Consider the following 21745-nt stretch of genomic DNA (forward strand, 5'->3'; position numbering starts at 1 on the left):
TTAGCCCTGTTTTATTCTTAATGGCTGTTAACACATTTTATCATTGAGATGTAAAATAATGTTATGATTCAATAGAGTGCCTTGATAGAAGATGAGAGAAGAAATCTTTGATTTTTGCACGCTTCAATTTGTTGCATTTGTTGCAAACAGTAAAAAAAAATTAAGTACAGTGTTGTTGTTCTCTGATCTACGGATTACAGCGAGTGCTTTATTCTGTGCTAATCTAGTGATCCTAATGGAGATCAGTCTCTCTCACTGCTGAAAGGTGGCTATGTGACCAGTGGGGTAAATATGCACAGCATTCGTTAAAACAGTAATGTTTGGTTATGTCTTAAAAAACAAAAGGCAATAATATAAGTTATGATTTTTATATGTATGTTCATTACATTACATTACATTACATTACAGGCATTTGGCTTATCCAGAGCGACGTACAACAAAGTGTATAACCATAACCAGGAACAAGTATGACGAAACCCCTAGAGAGAAGTACCAGTCCAAGTACAGGGAACAACCGCATAGTTCAACTTGGACCCTGATGGTTAAACTGATTAACACTAACAACGAGAACGGCAGCAACGCAATCTATGGAAAAATAAAAATAAAAATACAAGTAGTCGTTAAGACAGGCGCATCAACTAAGTCACCTATGAAACAGCTGCCTAGTTACAACCCTAAGTTTAATCATTTACAGGGGGGAAGGGAGGGATGGGGAGAGGTGCAGCCTGAAGAGGTGGGTTTTCAGTCGTCGTTTGAAATGGGTCACAGTCTCAGCTGTTCTGACCTCCACAGGGAGGTCATTCCACCATCGTGGGGCCAGAACAGACAGGAGACGTGTTCTGGAAGTGCAGGTGCGAAAAGGGGGAGGTGCTAGGCGTCCTGAGGTAGGCCGATGTTCAGGCCGATGCAGCCATGCCCCAAACAACCTCAACAGTATTTTTGTAAGCCCTTCTCTCTGCCCCAGGTAAACAATTTAGTTACTCCAGTTCTGCTTATTAATGCCAGTTTACAGGGGTTACAATAACTATCAGAAGCGAAAATCTATTTAGAATTACTATGATTTCACATAACCTGTTTAACTCATTAGACAGGGAAAGCAAAAAATTAAAGACATATGTTACAGGAAATGGGAATCTAAATCTTACATACAAGATCACATACGTTGTTTAGATGCCCTATAGGCGGACATCTGTTTTAATCCATACGTGTATGTTGCATAATCTGTGTTTGTTGACACTTTTGCACAAATGATGTTCCTAATGGATAAATAAAGTTATTTTGAATTTTAATTTGAATTTGGTTTAGGTATTCTAGGCTGAGCAGAATCTTTTTACATTTGTTTTTACCACACATCTGCTATTAAATGTAGAGCACAGGATTGTGAAATGTAGAGCATAGGATTGATCTGAAGTTCCTGTTTATGCTCAGCACTGCAACAGAGATGAATAGATTTCTTTGGCTTCATGACATGGGCAGAACTGTTAATGAACTGCATTTACTGGTGTGCTCTATTCCTGAAGAATAGATTTTGCCATCATTTCAACTTTTGTGAAACTAAATTTTATTCTAGAAATAATGTGTGTGTGTGCTTCTCCTTTGTATAGTCCTCAAGACCCCTGTCTGAAGATATTACAGTCTCATATTGTATTATATTCTGTGCAAAATATAATCTCCAAACTCAAGTCACTTTTAAAGGTAAGGTCCTAGATGTTTTTAAAACAGTGTTTTAGTACTTAATTTTACATTGCCTTGTTGTATTGATCACATATTTAAGTTTCTGTCTGGTTTTAGATATTTGAAAGAATGCATATTTATATTTGTTTTCTTTACATACATTGTTTCATTTTGTGTATCAATGTATTAAGGTTTATTTGAGCATTGTAAAGCACTGTGAACCTCGAACCTCTGTTCTGAAACATATTATCATTATTTTCTTCATATGGCCATCATGTTTTGCCTGCATTCCATTTAGTTCACGTGGGGATCAAATTAATCTCTTTGAAATATGCTATAATAATATTATACAATAGGGTTTATGTTGTAAAACTCATCTTTATGAAATATCAGAATTGAAATGCAACTAATTATGTGCATGAAGGACCGTATGAACTGAGATGTGAATTAAAATAAAGAATACAATAGGCTGCAGGAAGTGAGCAGCGCTTTAACTGTCTGTGGTCAGAGTCACACTCTGGACCCCCAAACCACCATACTGCACTGCTGCCATACACAAAGATACGAAAACTACGCCTGTCCACTCCTTTCATCTTCTGTGAAAGTACAGTGTGTGCAATCTTTATGTTAATAAGAGGGTTATAGGCCAAGCAACAGCAGCGTTTTGTTGATGTTCCAGCTTCATGTCAAAAATCCGATGCATGAAACATAAACACGACTGAGCTACATATGGTAGCAATGATAAAGCATGCTGTTTGTGGCAGTACAATTTACCTAGGAGGGATAGGTAAATACATTCGATCTACCTGTAGATGGGGCAATTATTAAAATCGATGAGTCCTGTATGTACATTTCAGATGAATTTCTTGGAAGATCTTTTACTAAACTGAATTAAATAATGGTTTAGGTAATGGATTTTGTATAGGGCTCCTGAATGTATGGGTGTTTACCTGTGCCTGATGCCTATCACATCTTTTACAGTCACTTTTATATTAACCTCTACTGTACATGTATTGGAATAGGGGTGGCATGGTGGTGCAGTGGGTAGCACTGTCGCCTCACAGCAAGAAGGCACTGGGTTCGAATCTCGGCTTGGGGCCTTTCTGCCTGGAGTTTGCATGTACCTCTAGGTACTCCGGTTGCTTCCCACGGTCCAAAAACATGCAAATAGGCCAATTGGAGACTGTAAATTGCCCATAGGTATGAATGTGTGAGTGAATGGTGTGTGTTCCCTGCGATAGATTGGCAGCCTGTCCAGAGTGTATTCCTGCCTCTCACCCAATGCATGCTTGCATAGGCTCCAGCACCAGCTCAAGCTCAGGATAAGCCGGTATAGATAATGGATGGATTAATGGATGTATTGGAATAGGCAAAGCCTCAGATCTTAGCATCAGTTTGTGTTGTAATCCGGAATCATTTTTGTAAACACAGTAGTTATGTTTATTTTATAAGCGTAATATGCAAAAATGAACATAATTATTGACATCTAAATTTCAATAATACAGTGGGGGCAAAGAAAAGAGAATTACCCAGTCTTTTTGAAAAGGCACTACTGGTCCAGCCCAGACACAAAGAAAACTACTGTATATTTTATTCAAACGTTTGTATCCGATAAAATCTAAAAATGAGTATCACCTTCAGGAAGTGAGTCAGATCTGTAACACATTCTACTTTTATATTTAGTGTGAAGCATTTTATATCCGATCATATTCAGCCACACTGCTCTGTCTGCAAGGCTGTTTTATACTAATGGCACATTAGCAAAGCACTGAGGCCAGATCAGAACTCTCTCCTGATAAGTGCATTATCATATTATTTCATTTAGTCAAAATTACAATATTTTTTTTGGAGTGAAAGAAGATTTAACTGGAATCAAATATGAAAATAAAATGTATTTTCTGGGTAGAAATTATCGCTGTTTCTTCCATACAAATAACATTCATCAAGTAAAAGGCTGTCTGAGTCTCTGCTGTCTTGCATCTGTGTAAGCCCTTCATCAAAGCCTGAACATTTATGGACATTAGCAGCACCTTAACTCACTGTGTGCGCTTGTGTAGTATTTATTAGTCTTGTGTAATATTTGTTAGTCTTGTGTAGTATTTATGTGAATAAATAGAATACTCTGACAGTGTATGTTTCTTTCATTTTTACAGTGTAAATAATAATCAAGACCTGTATATGTGCATTTGGATGAATATTATCAATCTGATGCAGCCATGCTCTTCAATACCTTGTTGGTAATCGTCCTCTCCGTGTCAGGTAAATTGTTTCTGTTTTTTTCCAAATTTAGTTCTGATGTTTCAGCCTGCATATACAGTATTTATCAGCATGTGTTCCTATTTATTAGTCTCCCTTCATTATCTCAATCAGCAGCAAAAGTGAATACATTTAAATTGCTTTAAGGAATGTATATAATTTCTATAAAATTATATTCTACATAGTACATTAGTTTAAAGTAGTACAATGTTTCTCATCTGAAGAGAGAAGGGCAAAAGAGAGAACTTATAAGAAGTTCCTCTTCACACTCAACTTTATAACTGAGACAGAGGCATGATATAAATATCTGTGGCTTTACAAAATGATCGGAGCTGTTGACTGTGCATGTTGCATTAGAATGGCGAAAAAGCATTTTGGTGCCACATATTTTGATAAAAGCAGTTCATTTTCACTGTTAGCAAAACATAACAGTTTTCAGCCGAGAGTGTACCCAGACACTCACTCTTAACTTGCTTGGCATAATGCTACTTTTTAACAAAGCTTGCTACTAAGCAAGATTTCCTGCTCCTGCGAATCTCACATTTATTGGCGGCTACTGCCATCTACTGATGTCAGTTAGTATTAAAATAGCTAACAGAGGGACAAAAGATTATGCAGTTAATTCGTTTTAACCTGCAAAATCTTGTATCACTGAAAAAACAAATATATATATATATATATATATATATATATATATATATATATATATATATTATTGTAAGGTCTGAAATTATATCAACAAAACCAACCACAGATATCACCCTGCTTCCAGAACATATCAAGGTCTCCACATGTACAATTAGTGATGTACTATATAAGTTAGGTGCAGTAGTTCTAAAGTTTTGTTAATTGAATCCCTTATCTGTCATGTTGCCAACACATCTGTGTTTTCAATTTGTGTGTGTGTGTGTGTGTGTGTGTGTGTGTGTGTGTATTTGTGTGTGTGCGTGTGTGCGTGTGTGTGTATTTGTGTGTGTGTGCGTGTGTGTGTATTTGTGTGTGTGTGTGTGTATGTGTGTGTATTTGTGTGTGTGCTTGTGTGTGTGCTTGTGTGCATGTGTGTGTGCGTGTGTGTGTGTATTTGTGCGTGTGCATGTGTGTGTGTGTGTGTGTGTGTGTGTGTGTGTTTTTCAGGTGTGCTGAGCCAAATGGAACGGGGAGTGATTTATACCCCTACAGGAGGAGTCACTTCCCCTGCAGTCAATTTGAAATGTGAGTGTCTGCCCACCTTCTGTTTTACTGGGAAATAATGCATGCAGGGCCGGCCCGAGGCATAAGCGAACTAAGCGGCTGCTTAGGGCCCCCGTGGCCACCAGGGGGCCCCCATGCGGTATTCATCCCCTATCGCAAAACCAGCGTTAGTAATTTAAAACGGAATGACAACCGAATATTTCATAACAACGTAATGTAAGACGGATTTTACAAAGCCCAGGAAGAGGATTGGTCTGTCCAACCATGCTGTCCAAGCACAACATCTTACATCGCTGTATAGTGCAAAGGTGTAAGATGCTCCATTGCCAGTTCAAAAAAGGGGCAGGCATGTCTGAATTGTCAAGTGCCTTCTTTTTTAAGATAACATTGGGTAGCATTGCTTTGGAATACACCTTCTTTAATTTCGGTGAGGCAAGATATCCTATATAGTTTGTAGTACAGTAACTTGGCATCATTTTGATGTCAATACTTTTAATGGTAGGCCTAGATTTAGCCAGTTTGAATGAATGAGTTATAGGCAGTGCTTTGCATGTGTGAGTAACTTGGCATTTTTGTGCATTGAAAACGTGTTTTTTATGAGATAATACAATGCCCTGTAGATGGCGGTATCACCTTTTATCTGCCACCAAATAATTTTTAAAAGAGTGGGGAATGACTGCATGTTTTCACCACGTTATGCCAGCCAATCCAGAGCACAAGCATTCCATTATCAGACAGATTGAGATTTTGGGGTCTCAGTTGACTTCAATCTTTAATTGAAATGAAAAACTGGACCATTTACAGTAATATGCATTCATACATTTATTGTGGGTTCTGTACAATGGGGAATTTTGTTGAAAATACTCAGTATATTGTGTTATTGTATTTCTTCTTCTCACTCAGGTGTAAAGGTTGAAATGAAATCTAGCACAGTGAGTGAGGGAGTGAGGGTGACACTAACCTGTAAAATCACCTGCACTGACCTGACTGGCAGCCAAACATTCATCTGGTACAAGAATGGACAATCTCTACAACACACCGACCAGAAATCTCAACAAGATGACAACCTTAAGTTCAAAGCCAGCAGTGGAGATGCAGGCAGCTACTCCTGTGCAGTAAGAGGTCATGAGAATCTCCCGTCCCCAGCAGTGACTCTCTGTGAGTATTTGAGGACAAACTCATACATTTAACTTTACTGAGTCTCATTTGTTACTCATTTTGAAAAAGCGATGATGCAGTTGAACATTAATGTACCTTTAAAAGACATGGGCAACAGGGCAGAAGAGCAACCTGCAGATAGTGATTAGGAAATGAAAATTATTGTGTTTAGAAAGTATGTCGGATTAAGTTAATTCTAAACATGGAAAGAAAGATGGTACTGCAATAATAGCAGCCAAACAAAATGACATTTGGAAACATGAAGGAAAATAAAACATATTTTAACTGAGGTAAGTGTGACATCAATTTAAAACTGCAGAACTTGAAATTTTCTCTTTCAGATCCTCCTAAGAGCATCTCAGTATCAGTATCTGGTGAAATAGCGGAGGGCAGTTCAGTGACTCTGACCTGCAGCAGCGATGCCAACCCACCAGTGCAGATATACACTTGGTTTAATAAGACTGGATCTGCATTCTTGGAGAAAGGATCACAAAGGAGTTACACCATTAATAAAATCAACTCCTGGGATGCAGGAGAATACATCTGTCAGGCAGGGAATGGGATTGGGACAAACAGATCTCCTCCTGAACGTCTTGATGTGCAGTGTGAGTATATCAGTGCATCTCAGCTTCAGACACACAGAGCAGAGAGTCAGTATCTACTGAGTGTCTTTGGGCAACTTCACAGCAGTAAGACACTGAGTAAAGCAGTCACACTGACCAGTGGAGGGAAGATGAGTTATAATTATATTATCATACAGCGATGAGCCTGATCATACTGTCTTAGGTAAAACATGTAGTCATTTTGAGATTGCAAAGGGCAAAAAAGGTACCACATGCAGCTGTGCAACTTTAAAAAATGAAGTTATCATTATTAATGAAGGTGCTAAAAAGACATATCTAAATACTTCTGTGACTTTTGAAAACTTTATTCTGCAGTGTCATTTTCCAACTACCATAAAAAGCTACAGTATATCCAGTTCATTTTGTACCAAAGCATGATATACTGGGATATTTACTGTAACAGGTTCTGCAGTCCTTTTCCCCACAAACCACACAATCCGTCGTTGTTAGAGGCACCAAGGCTTTATTGTGCGCTCGATACCAAAAACACGGAAACAAAAACAAAACAAAACACACACGATAAGGACGGGGATTAGATGGCATGCCTCTCCTCGGTGCGTCTCTCATTCCAGCACCCCGGTCTCACTGCAGGCAGAGCATATAAACCATTACAAATCAAATGTAACTGCAAACAGGCGTGGTTGTTAGCCAGCTATACTGCTCCCACTTCACCTGCAGATGGCGCCCTAAACCACACCACCCCTCCACATCACATTGTGAGATTTCAGCTCCATTATAATCATTACTTTGAAATTAATGTCTCTTCTAGCGTTTTGAGACGCAACACAGTGAGTGAGAAATGATATGGAATTGAGCACATTTTTCTAATGATTTCAGATGCACTCAAGAATACCTCTGTGTGACTTTTATTTAAAACTGCAGGACCTGTTATTTTCTCTTTCAGATCCTCCCAAGAGCGTCTCAGTATCAGCGAGCCCCTCTGGTGAAATAGTGGAGGGCAGTTCAGTGACTCTGACCTGCAGCAGCGATGCCAACCCACCAGTGCAGAGATACACCTGGTATAAGAATAATAGGGCTGTATCCTCAGAGACAGGAGGACCAGAGCACAGTTACACCATTAAAACCATCACACTGCAGGATGCAGGAGAATACTACTGTGAGGCACAGAATAAGATTGGGATGAAACAATCTCTTGCTAAACATCTTGATGTGCAGTGTGAGTATATCAGTGCATCTCAGCTTCATACACACAGAGCAGAGAGTCAGTATCTCTTGAGTGTCTTTGGGTAACTTCACAGCAGTAAGACTGAGTAAAGCAGTCACATTGGCCAGTGGAGGAGAAATCCGATATAATTACATTATCATACAGTGATGTGTCTGATCATACTGACATGTCTTAGGTAAAACGTGTGGTCATCTTGAGTTTGCAAAGGGCAAAAAAAGGTACCACATGCAGCTGTTCAACTTTAAAAAATGAAGTTATCATTATTAACGAAGATGCTAAAAAGCCATATCTAAATACATCTGTCACTTTTGAAAACTTGATTCTGCTGTGTCATATACCAACTACCAAAAAATTAGCTACAGTATATCCAATTCATTTTGTAACAAAGCATGATATACTGGGATATTTAATGTAACAGGTTCTGCAGTCCTTTTCCCCACAAACCGTCGTTGATAGAGGCACCAAGGCTGTATTGTGCGCTCGATACCAAAAACACGGAAACAAAAACAAAAAAATACAGACGATAAGGACGGGAATTAGATGGCATGCCGCTCCCGCGTGCGTCTCTCATTCCAGCACCCCGGTCTCACTGCAGGCAGAGCATATAAACCATTACCAATCAATTGTAACTGCAAACAGGCGTGGTTGTTAGCCAGCTATACTGCTCCCACTCTGCCTGCAGATGGCGCCCTAACCACACCACCCCTCCACATCACATTGTGAGATTTCAGCTCCATTATAAACATTACTTTGAAATAAATGTCTCTGCTAGTGTTTTGAGACGCAACACAGTGAGTGAGAAATTATATGGAATTTAACACATTTTTCTGATTATTTTAAATGCTCCCAAGAATACCTCTGTGTGTCTTTTATGTAAAACTGCAGGACCTGTTATTTTCTCTTTCAGATCCTCCTAAGAGCGTCTCAGTATCAGTGAGCCCCTCTGGTGAAATAGTGGAGGGCAGTTCAGTGACTCTGACCTGCAGCAGCGATGCCAACCCACCAGTGCAGAGATACACCTGGTATAAGGATAATAGAGCTGAACTCTCATGGAGAGGATACAGTTACACCATTAAAAGCATCAGACTGCAGGATGCAGGAGAATACTACTGTGAGGCACAGAATAAGATTGGGATGAAACAATCTCTTGCTAAACATCTTGATGTGCAGTGTGAGTATATCAGTGCATCTCAGCTTCATACACACAGAGCAGAGAGTCAGTATCTCCTGAGTGTCTTTGGGCAACTTCACAGCAGTAAGACACTGAGTAAAGCAGTCACACTGACCAGTGGAGGACAAATCAGATATAATTACATTATCCTACAGTGATGAGTCTGATCATACTGACATGTCTTAGATAAAACGTGTAGTCATTTTGAGTTTGCAAAGGGCAAATAAGGTACCACATGCAGCTGATCAACTTTAAAAAATGAAGTTATCATTATTAATGAAGATGCTAAAAAGACATATCTAAATACTTCTGTCACTTTTGAAAACTTGATTCTGCGGTGTCATTTTCCATTTACCATAAAAAGCTACAGTATATCCAGTTCATTTTGTAACAAAGCATGAGATACTGGGATATTTACTGTAACAGGTTCTGCAGTCCTATTCCGCACAAACCACTCAATCCGTCGTTGTTAGAGGCACCAAGGCTTTATTGTGCGCTCGATACCAAAAACACGGAAACAAAACAAAACAAAACAAAACACAGACGATAAGGACGGGGATTAGATGGCATGCCGCTCCCACATGCATTTCTCATTCCAGCACCCCGGTCTCACTGCAGACAGAGCATATACACAATTAGCAATCAATTGTAATTGCAAACAGGCGTGGTTGTTAGCTAGCTATACTGCTCCCACTCCGCCTGCAGATGGCGCCCTAACCACACCACTCCTCCACATCACATCGTGAGATTTCAGTTCCATTATTGGGATGGCAGGTATGCCATCCCGCCAAGTTACGCCTTGGTGGGGGCATGCCCCATACCTATACAGCACCGAGAGTTTGGCACTTTTCAGGGTTCCCCACAGAAATAACCACAACAGCCACAGACACTCAGCACTTAAAAACATCAAATTCTGTACATTCTGACCCCATTTCAACAGACAGATTTCATAAACAACTTCACATGTCCACACAATAAAGCCCCAAACCAAGGGGATTTTGCGTTTTCTCCTTCTTCTTCTCCTTCTTCTTCTTTTTTCCTGCCGCCTATCCCACTAACAACATGTCTCCCCATTGGACATTTTTACCGACACCAGCCAAATCTTCACCTACACGACCCAATCAAAAACTCGCATACACATGAAAATACCCATACCTTTTTATTCTGAACATTTCCAGCTTAAACAGCTAGCCTGCCTGTGGCCTAGTGGGCAAGGTTACAGTCTTGGGAACATGGGGTCCTAGGTTCAAGCCCAGCTACTACATTCGAGCAAAGCTAGCTACTAAGCAAGACTTCCTGTACCTGTGAAACTCACATTGATCGGGGCTACTGCATCTACTGACATCAGTTAGTATTGAAATACAAGTACAATTTTTGATGTTCCATAGTTTTGGAGAAATTAGGTGCAATTGTTTTAAAGTTTATTGAATCCCTTATCTGTCATGTTGCCAACACATCGTGTTTTAAAGGATTTCTGAGCAGTGTGTTTGTGTGTGTGCGTGCGTGAATTTGTGTGCGTGTGTGCGTGTGCGTGCATGTGTGTGTGTGCATGTATGTGTATGTATACATGTGTTCGTGTGTATGTGTGCGCATGTGTGTTTGTGTGTTTGTGTGTGTATGTGCGTGTATGTGTGTCTGCGTGTGTGTGTGTGTGCGTGTGTGTGTCTGTGTGTGTGCGTGTGTTTGTTTGTATTTTTCAGGTGTTCTGAGCCAGAGGGAATGGGAGTGACTTACACCGCTGAGAGAATCTGTGCGTTAAAGGGGTCTTCAGTAGACATGAGCTGCACTTACTCATATCCCACATCTCACACAGTGCAGAGAACATTCTGGTTTATTCACTGGAACAAGCCACAGGAGCCTGAGGACCTGTCCCAGGACCCAGAGTACTCTCACCGTGTGGAGTACCTGGGGAATAAGCACGGTGACTGCACTTTTAGAATAAACCAACTGAGAGAAACTGATTCAAAAACATACCGATTCAGGTTCCTGACTGACTGTGATCATGGAAAATATGCTGGAGAACCTGGGGTCACATTGGCAGTTACAGGTAATTATTTTAGGCTATAAACTCAGAGGATTCTCTTCCCACAAGTATGACTGGAAGCTTTTTTACAGTTTTAATTTGCTATTTGCAGATCTACTGGTGACGGTGAATCCTGACACAGTGACAGAGGGACAGAGTGTGAGACTGACCTGTAGCACCACCTGCACTCTGACTGGCAGCCCAGCCTTCATCTGGTACAGGGACGGATCTCCTCTGTCCTTCACTGATCAGAGTCACCAGTTCACAGCCAGCAGTGAAGACCGAGGCCGCTACTCCTGTGCTGTGAAAGGCTATGAGCTTCAGTCCCCTGCAGTGGCCCCTTAATGTGAGATGTGAGTACCAGAGGCCAAACTTCTTCAAATCTCACAGTTCTGAAAGTCTTCAACTATATTTTCAGCTAAATTGTACAGATTATACTATGCTGCATGTAAATGTTCTGTCATATAGCATTGCATGAAACGTCAATACCTGAAAACATGCCATAATGCAATGATGGGAAAACACTACATACAGTATGCCTGAGTCAAAAAAAAAGGTTAAAATTTCACATGAAACTACAAACCCCTCGTTTGACTCTATATAAAACGCAATACCTGTTTATTTTATTATACACGTTCTGCAGTCCTTTCCCACAAACCCACAATCCGTCGTTGTTAGAGCACCAAGGCTTTATTGTGCGCTCGATACAAAAACACGGAAACAAAACAAAACACACAACGATTAGAGGATTAGATGGCATGCCAATCCGCTGTGTCTCTCATTATCGAGCACCCTGGTCCCCACTGCAGGGCAGAGCATATAACCATTACCAATCATTGTAACTGCAAACAGGAGTTATAGGCCAGCTATACTGCTCCCACTCTGCCTGCAGATGGCCCTAACCCCACCACCCCCACATCACATTGTGAGATTTCAGCTCCATTATAAACATTACTTTGAAATAAATGTCTCTCTAGTGTTTTGAGACACAACACAGTTAGTGAGAAATTATATGGAACTTGAACACATTTTTCTATGATTTAGATGCTCCCAAGACACCTCTGTGTGACTTTTATTTAAAACTGCAGTACCTGTTAATTTCTCTTTCAGATCCTCCGAGAGGCGTCTCCAGTATCAGTGCGCCCCTCTGGTGAAATATTGGAGGGCAGATCAGTGACTCTGACCTGCAGCAGCATGCATGCCAACCCACCAGAGCAAAGATACTCCTGGTTTAAGAAGACTGGATCTGCATTCTCGAGGAGAGGATCAAACAGAGAACACAATTAAAGCATCACACTGCAGGATGCAGGAGAATACTACTGTGAGGCAGACAATGGATTGGGACAACAGATCTCCTTCTGAACATTTGATGTGCAGTGTGAGTATATCAGTGCATTACAGCTTCATACACACAGAGCAGAGAGTCAGGTATCTCCTGAGTGTCTTTGGGTAACTCACAGCAGTAAACACTGAGTAAAAGCAGTCACACTGGCCAGTGGAGGGGGAAATCATTAGAAAATTTCATTATCAAAACAGTGATAGTCCTGATCATACTGACATTCTTAGGGAAAACGTGAGTCATTTGAGTTTGGGAAAAGGGAAAAAGGTACCACATGCAGTGTCAACCCCTTTAAAAAATGAAGTTACCATTATTAATAAGATGCTAAAAAGACATATCTAAAAACTTCTGTCACTTTTGAAAACTTGATTCGCGTGTCCTTTTCCAAATCCTTAAAAGTCCTATATCCAGTTCATTTTGTAACAAAGCATGATAACTGGGATATTTTCTGTAAAAGGTTTGCAGTCCACCAAGGCTTTTTGTGCCTTGATACCAAAAACACGAAAAAACAAAAACAAAACAAAACCCACACGATTAGGACGGGAATAGATGCATGCGCTCCCGGGGTTGCGTCCTCATTCCAGCACCCCGGGCTCACTGCACAGAGCATATAAACTTTACCAAACAATTGTAAATTGGGAAACAGGCATGGTTGTTAGCCAGCTTTCTGCCCCACTCTGCCTGCAGATGGGACCCTAAACCCCCCCATCCCTCCACACACATTTTGAATTTCAAACTCCATTTTAACATTTCTTGAAATTTAAAAGTCTCTACTATGTTTTGGATGCAACCGAGAGTTAGAAATATAGGAATTGACCACTTTTTCTAATGATTTTAGATGTCCCAAATATACCTGTGTGACTTTTTTTTAAAAAATGCAGGCCTGTTATTTTTCCCTTTAGAATCCTCCGAAGAGTCCAGTATCAAACGGCCCCCCTGGTGAATAGTGGAGGGCAAATTCCCGGGCTCCGACCTGCAGAGGAGGCCCCAAACCCAAACCCCCCGTGCAGAGAAAAAAAAAAACCTTAAGGATAATAGACTGAACCCCTTTATGAGAGGTACAGTTCAAGCATTAAAAACATCAGATGCAGGATGCAGAGAATACTACTGTAGCACAGAATAAGTTGGAGGAAACAATTTCTCTTGCTAAACATCTTGAGGGTGCAGTGTGAGTTTTCCCTGAAATCTAGCTATACAAAACAAACAGAGGGGTTCATGACCTTTTGAGTGCCTTTTTGGGGCAATTTCACAGCAGTGACACGAGAAAGAGTCACACTGACCGTGAGGACAAAAGATATAATTACATTATCCTACATGATGATCTGATCATACTGACATGTTTTAAAGAAAAAAACCGTTAGCCCTTTTGGGTTTTTGGGCAAGGCAAAATAGGGAAACCAAAATGCAGTTTGACCATTTTAAAAAAATGAGTTATCATTATTAATGAAGATGCTAAAAAGACACTAAAACTTTCATTTTTTTAAAACTTGATCTGCTGTGTCATTTCCAAACCCTACCTAAAAAGCTACGTATATCCAGTTAAATTTGTACAAAGCATGAGATACTGGATTTTTTACTGTACCGGTTTTCTGCATTACTTTCCCCAAAAACCACACAACCGCTTTGGGTTAAGGCCCAAGGTTAATGTGCGCCCCCCGGATCCCAAAAAAACCGGAACAAAACAAACCCACCGATAGACAGGATTAAAATGGCAACCCCCGCCCCCGCTTTGCGCCCTCATTCAGCACCCTGCCTCACTGCAAGCAGAGATAAAAAAATCTATTACCAATCAATTGAAATTCAAGGTGTGGTTGTTAGCCACTTATTTGCTCCATTTTCCTTTTTTGGGAATTGGTGCCCCTAAACCCCCAACCCACCCCTCCCCCCCCCAAATTCCCCCAATTTTTGTGGATTCAGTTTCCCTTTTATAAACATTACTTGGATGAATGTCTCGGGCTAGTGTTTTAAAAATTCAACACAGTGTGAGAAATTATATGGAATTTAACAAAAAAAATTTTTTTTTTTTTTTTTTTAAAATTTTTTTAGATGCCCCAGAATCCTTAGTGGGGACTTTTTTTAAAAAAACTGCAGGCCCCCCTGTTATTTCCTCTTTCAGATTTTCTCCGAGGCGTCTCAGTATCGGGAGCCCCCCCCCTGGGGGGAAATATTTGGAGGGCGGGTTCGGGGTGCCCTCTGCCCCCAGCAGCACCCAAAGCCACCCACCCAGTGCATATTCCACCTGGTTTAAGATAGAGCTAACCCCATGGGAGATCCATTTCCACCTTTAAAACCCTCAACGCAGGATGCAGGAAATACATCTGTGGCAGGGAATGTGATGGGACAACAAATCTCCTCCTAACGTCTTTTTTGGGGCAGTGATTTATATCATGCATCCCCAGCTTCATAATACAGAAAAAAGACAGCCCCCTAGTATCTTTGGGGCCAAAAAATTCACAGCAGTAAGACACTGAGTAAAGCAGTCACACTGGCCATGGAGGAGAATCAGAATAATTACATTATCATACAGTGTGAGTCTGATCATCTGACGGCTTTTGTAAAAAGGGAGTCATTTTGAGTTGCAAAGGGCAAAAACAAAATAAACCCCATGCTGCTGGTCAACCCTTTAAAAAAAGAAGTTGTCATTATTAATGAAGAGGGTAAAAGATATCTTATACTCGTCACTTTTGAAACCTTTTTATCCCCGCTGGGGGGTCATTTTCCATTACCAAAAAAAGCACGATATCAGTTTTATTTTGTAACAAAGCATGAAGACTGGAAATTTTTTGAACAGGTTCCAGTCCTTTTTCCCCACAAACCACAGAATTTCCCTCCCTTGTTAAGGCACCAAGGCTTATTTTGCGCTAAAAAAAACCAAAAACCCGGAAACAAAAAAAAAAAAAACCAAACACCAAATAAGGACCCCGGGGTTGGGCATGCCGCTCCCCGTGTGCGTCTTTTAATTCCCCCAAACCCGGTTTTCACTTTTTTCCGGGGGGAGAGGCCCTATAAACCTTCAACAATTGAAACTGCCCAAAAAAGTGTTGGTGTTTTTGGATAATTACCCCGCCCCCCCCCCACCCTTTTTGCCAAGATGGGCCCCCCAAACCACCCCCAACTCCTCCCATCACATTGTGATATTTTCAGCTTCAATATAACCTTTCCTTGCAATAATGGGGTTTTCATCTATTTTTAGGAAATCACGAGATTGAGAAATTAAAGGAAATTTTTAAACATTTTCCATTGAAATTTGGGTGCTCCCAAAGAAAAAAAACCTCATATCAGTGAGCCCTCTGGTAAAATAGAGGAGGGCAGTTCAAACGGGACTTTTGAACCCCCCGGGAAACAGCCATGCCAACCCACAGTGCATAACAAAAACCTGGGTTTAAGAATAGAGCTGAACCCCCATGGAGAGGATCCACACACCTTTTAAACCATCCCACCCCCAGGATGCAAAAATACATCTTTTCGGGAGGGAATGTGGGTTGGGACCAACAAATTTCCTCCTAAACGTCTTTTTGTGTGTGGAGTATATCATGCATCTCAGCTTTTTACACACAGAGCAGAGAGTCATTTTCCCGAGTTTTTTTAATTCACAGCATTTGACATGATTTAAAACAGTCCAAAACTGGGGCCCTGAGAAAATCAAAATAATTACATTATCAAAACAGTGATGAGTCTGATCATACTGACGTGTCTTAGGTTAACGTGTAGTCTTTTTTATTTTTCAAAGGGGAAAAACAAAAAACCACATGCTGCTGGCAACTTAAAAATAAGTTGTCATTTTTAATGAGAGCTAAAAAAACATATCTAAACTTCTGGCACTTTGAAACTGAAAATTTTCTTTTGTCTTTTCCAATTTTCCATAAAAAGTCATATATCCATTCATTTTGTAACAAAATGTGACCCGGATATTTATTGAACAGGTTTTTGCAAATTTTTTCCCTCAAAACCACAGAATCCTCATTGTTAGGGCACAAGGCTTTTTTTGTGCCCAATACCAAAAACACGAAACAAAAAAAACCAAACACCACGTAAGGACGGGGGAAAATGGCATTGCCCCTGTGTGCGTTCTTATTAGACCCCTCTCCGCGGCAGAGCATATAAACCTTACCAATCAATTTAACTGCAAACAAGTGTGGTTGTTAGCCAGATATACTCCCCACCTGGGGAATTCCCCCCTACCCCCAAACTCCTCCACATCACATTGTGATATTTCAGCTTCATTATACCTTTCTTTGCAATAATGGTTCTCAATCTATTTGTAAACCCAGAAAGAAAAAAGAGAGAAATTTAAAAACACTTTTCCCTTATTGATTTCAGATGCCAAGAACACCTCAGTATCATTTAGCCCTTTTGTAAAAAAAGAGAGGCATTCAGTGACTCTGACCGGGGCCAGCCATGCCAACCCATCAGTGCATATACACACCTGTTTACGAAATAGAGCTAAACCCTCCTGGAGGATCCAGTTACAACCTTTAAAAACCATACACCGCGGAAATGCAGGAGAATCTCTGTGCGGCAGGGAATGTGTTTTGGGACCAAACAAATCCCCTCCTAAACGTCCTTGTTGTGCGTGTGAGTAATCATGCATCTCGGGCTTCATACACACAAGAGCAGAGAGCATATCTCCTAAAGTATCTTTGGGCAACTTCACAGCAGTAAGACACTGAGTAGCAGCACACTGGCCAGTGGAGGGAATCAGTAAAATTTACTTTATCATCCCGTTTTTAGTCTTATCATACTGACGTGTCTTAGGTAAACGTGTATCATTTTGATTTTGCAAAGGGCAAAAACAAATACCACATGCTCTGGTCATTTTAAAAAATGAAGTTGTCATTATTAATGAAGATGCTAAAAAGCATATCTGAATACTTCTGTCACTTTTGAAAACTTGATTCTGCTGTGTCCATTTTCCAATTACCATAAAAGCTACAGTATATCCAGTTCATTTGTAACAAAGCATGATAGACTGGATATTTATTGTAACGGGTTTTCTGCATTTCCTTTTTCCCCCACAAACCACGAATCCATCATTGTTAGAGGCACCAAGGCGTTATGTGCGCTCAATACCAAAAACACGGAAACAAAAACAAAACCAAACACCACGATAAGGACGGGGATTAGATGGCATGCCGCTCCCGTGTGCGTCTCTTATTCCAGCACCCCGGTCTCACTGCAGGCAGAGCATATAAACCATTACCAATCATTGTAACTGCAAACAAGTGTGGTTGTTAGCCAGATATACTGCTCCCACTCTGCCTGCAGATGGCCCCCTAACACACAACTCCTCCACATCACATTGTGATATTTCAGCTTCATTATAACCTTTCCTTTGCAATAATGGTTCTCAATCTATTTGAGGCAAATCACAGAGATGAGAAATTATATGGAATTTAACACATTTCTCTATTGATTTCAGATGCTCCCAAGAACACCTCAGTATCAGTGAGCTCCTCTGGTAAAATAGAGGAGGCAGTTCAGTGACTCTGACCTGCAGCAGTTATGCCAACCCTCCAGTGCTGAGGTACACCTGGTATAGGAAGGGTGGATCTGCTTCTATGGAGAGGATCAGAACGGAGTTTAACCATTCAAAAGTCAACTCCTCAGATGCTGGAGAATACATCTGTGAGGCAGAGAATGCGATTGGGACAAAAAGATCTCTTCCTAAACGTCTTGGTGTACAGTGTGATATATCAGTGCATCTCAGCTTCATACACACAAGAGCAGAGAGTCAGTATCTCCTGAGTGTCTTTGGGTAACTTCACAGCAGTAAGACACTGAGTAAGCAGTCACACTGGCCAGTGGAGGAGAACAATCATATATTACATTATCATACAGTGATGAGTCTGATCATATTTGACATGTCTTAGTAAGCTGTAGTCATTTTGAGTTTGCAAAGGGCAAAAAGGTACACATGTAGCAGTTCAACTTTAAAAAATGAATTATCATTATTAATAAGATGCTAAAAAGACATATCTAATACTGCTGTCACTTTTGAAAACTTGATTCTGCTGTGTCATTTTCCAACTACTATAAAGCTACAGTATATCCAGTTCATTTTGTACAAAGTATGATATACTGGGATATTTACTGTAACAGGTTCTGCAGTCCTTTTCCCCCACAAACCACACAACCCGTCGTTGTTAGAGGCAACCAAGGCTTTATTGTGCGCTCGATACCAAAAAACACAGAAACAAAAACAAAACAAAACACACACGATGAGACGGGGATTAGATGGCACCGCTCCCACATGCGTCTCTCATTCCAGCACCCCGATCTCACTGCAGGCAGAGCATATAAACCATTACCAATCAATTGTAATTGCAAACAGGCGTGGTTGTTAGCCAGCTATACTGCTCCCACTCCACCTGCAGATGGCGCTCTTACCACACCACTCCTCCACTTCACATTGTGAGATTTCAGCTCCATTATAAACATTACTTTGAAATAAATGTCTTTGCAGTTTTTCGAGAAGCAACGCAGTGAGTGAGAAATTATATGGAATTCAACACATTTTTCTAATGATTTTAGATGCTCCCAAGAACACCTCAGTGTGACTTTTATTTAAAACTGCAGGACCTGTTATTTCTCTTTCAGATCCTCCGAAGAGCATCTCAGTATCAGTGAGCCCCTCTGGTGAAATAGTGGATGGCAGTTCAGTGACTCTGACCTGCAGCAGTGATGCCAACCCACCAGTGCAGAAATACACCTGGTTTAAGAAGAATGACACTGGAGTCTGGCAGGCAGGATCTGGACAGAGTTTGAACTTTTCTGAGTTTAGATCCTGGAACAGAGGACAGTACTACTGTGAGGCACAGAACAGACTTGGAGCTCAGAATTCTTCTGCTCTGCTGGTCACAGTGCAAGGTAGGACCAGAACTTATTTGATACAATATTTTATCTGACGCTGATTATGATCCAGAGGCTACAAAGCAATGCTGATCATAATATTGGTGCTACAATCCGAACCGGATCATGGTAGATAATGATGATGAGCAGTGTAACTAAAAGTATCATGATGCCAGCATTGAATTCAGTAAAATTCAAATGTACAGATATTTCTAGTAAAGGTAGGCATGTAAGGGGTATTTTTAAACATTTATAAACTTTCGCCTTAAGGACCTTGGTGAGACATGTTGTGAAATGAACACTGCTATATCATAACTGACAGGGCTACATTTCTCTGACTTTGCTTAGGAGGTCAGTCACTGATCGCGGCTGCAGCTGTGGGAGTGGCTGCCATTTTGGCTCTTGTGATTCTGGGTGTTGTGTGCGTGAGGTACGTGGTTGTAAATGAGTCGGCTTGTGGTCACTCAATTGTAAATCATTTCTGATCAGACTCACAGTTTAAAACAAACGCACATCTCTGTAAAATGTTGTTGCTGTGCACTAACTGCGTTACATCATGCTGATGCCATATCCCCCCACTAATGCCTGAGTAGTGCTTAGACTGTCATTATTAGTCATTTTGTTTTATTTTGAAGTAAACTTTTGACTGATGCATTTTAGTGTCTCAATAAGTTTAACAAACCTTTATGATAAGTTTGTTCTTAATATGAATCATGTGGACAGTTACAGGCCATAATGAAGTCTTGACAAACGCATCAATTTGCCCTTGAGCTCCAGTGTTGGTTTGAATAAAGCTGAACTACATTTACTGGGCAGGAAGAAGCCTCTCATAACTCAGGCTCACTTCCCGTGACCTAATAACATCTGAATAATAAAAAAAATATACACATACATGGGCACTATTGCCTCAGCAATACACATCATTCAAACAAATGCAAATTGTTGTTTGCACAACAGGGGGCTCTTTAAATATTTGTCTGAAAGTAGATTTACTTTTTATTTTCATTATTTTTTTCTGAATAATCAGGAGGAGAAAATCAAGAAATGAGATGGGGGGAGACGGGGGCAGGCAGGTGAGTTAATGAAATCAGTCTGCATATGTGCATACATGTATTTATCTATGGGTATAATATAATTTTATTTATATACATTGTTTAAGCAAAAATTGAACTTCAATAACACTTTCTATGATGCGTGTCTATAATGCATTATATACAACTTATAATGCCTTATAGTCTGCTCATAATACAGTATAATTAGAGTTATGAAGACTGTTTAACACTCATAATGCTTCATAACAGTAATCATAAGACATTATTTATTTACATAGCACCTTTCTTACAAATAGGTAGAAAACATAGCAGTGTGTGCCATATGGCCTTGAAGGTTTATTAGATTATGTACAGAGGTTACTGTCAGGGTTCTGTGTCTTCCTTCCCCCCTTGTTGTTCTCCGTTGGGCCGCCAGATGGCGACGCCTCGGTTTTGTGTTCAGTTAATTGTTTTATTGTTTTCTATTATCTAATTATTAGTTGCGTTTTGTCTCGTGTTCCCCTCCCTCTCTGTGGCTTGATTGTTCATCGTGCCCTCCTGTGTCTCGTCTGCGTCTTTCTATTTAAATCGCCCTCTCCCCAGACTCAGGCGCTGGAATCTTTTGGTTTGCTACCTGTTTACTTCTGTGACCTGTTTGTTCCTGTTCCTGCCTGTTTCCCCGCTTACCTGTTGTTTGCCTGCCTGTGCCCTCCCTGCCTTGTTTTCCCTTGTTTTTGGGTTTTTGTTTTTTTGTTTTTTCTTGTGAATTTTTTGAGGATTTTCGTTGTTTGTTAATTTCGCCCTGCGAGGCTCTTTGTTCCCTGTTTCTGTTTATTAAAGTCTTTTGTTTTCCCCATTTTTGGATCTTCTGTTTTTTACTCTGCGTTTGGGTCCATTTCCGCACCCACCCTGACAGTTACGATCTTCTCTGTGTCATTTTTCTGTGTGTTGACATGCTTAATGGAAATTGATCCAGAGTTAATTATGTGTATTCCCCTGTAAAGGTCAGTTTCAGTTTCTCAAATGGGTTTGTAGTATGTGACAGTAACATGCTACACTGTACAATTCTGCTTATGTGCATGTAATAATCTGTTCATTACATACAGAGTCAGGGAGAGTGACTTGCACTTTGTGTTGTATTTACCTGATTTCAGTGAATAAATACACAGAGATTATTGTTGTGATGAAGGTTTATTGCTATTGGTTATTGAAAATATATGCTTTGAAATGAATAGAGTATTTCA

General features: G+C 40.4%; 1 protein-coding gene across 2 annotated transcripts in view; it reads left to right on the forward strand.

The window, feature by feature from the left end:
• Nucleotides 1–21745, forward strand: part of LOC135237959 (B-cell receptor CD22-like) — a 174649-nt gene that overhangs the window by 81660 nt on the left and 71244 nt on the right. The window contains exons 7-11 of one of the 2 annotated variants that reach the window (XM_064305563.1): nt 6025–6279; nt 7807–8079; nt 8996–9259; nt 19219–19488; nt 19819–20027. In XM_064305563.1, the coding sequence (XP_064161633.1) occupies nt 6025–6279; nt 7807–8079; nt 8996–9259; nt 19219–19488; nt 19819–19955 (1199 nt within the window). In that variant the 3' untranslated portion in view covers nt 19956–20027. Of the gene's footprint in view, nt 1–6024; nt 6280–7806; nt 8080–8995; nt 9260–19218; nt 19489–19818; nt 20028–21745 lie in introns of those variants that run through there. The other variant, XM_064305555.1, reaches the window with a different exon arrangement.

This window comes from Anguilla rostrata, chromosome 1 (assembly GCF_018555375.3).
Source record: "Anguilla rostrata isolate EN2019 chromosome 1, ASM1855537v3, whole genome shotgun sequence".
NCBI classification, from domain to species: domain Eukaryota; kingdom Metazoa; phylum Chordata; class Actinopteri; order Anguilliformes; family Anguillidae; genus Anguilla; species Anguilla rostrata.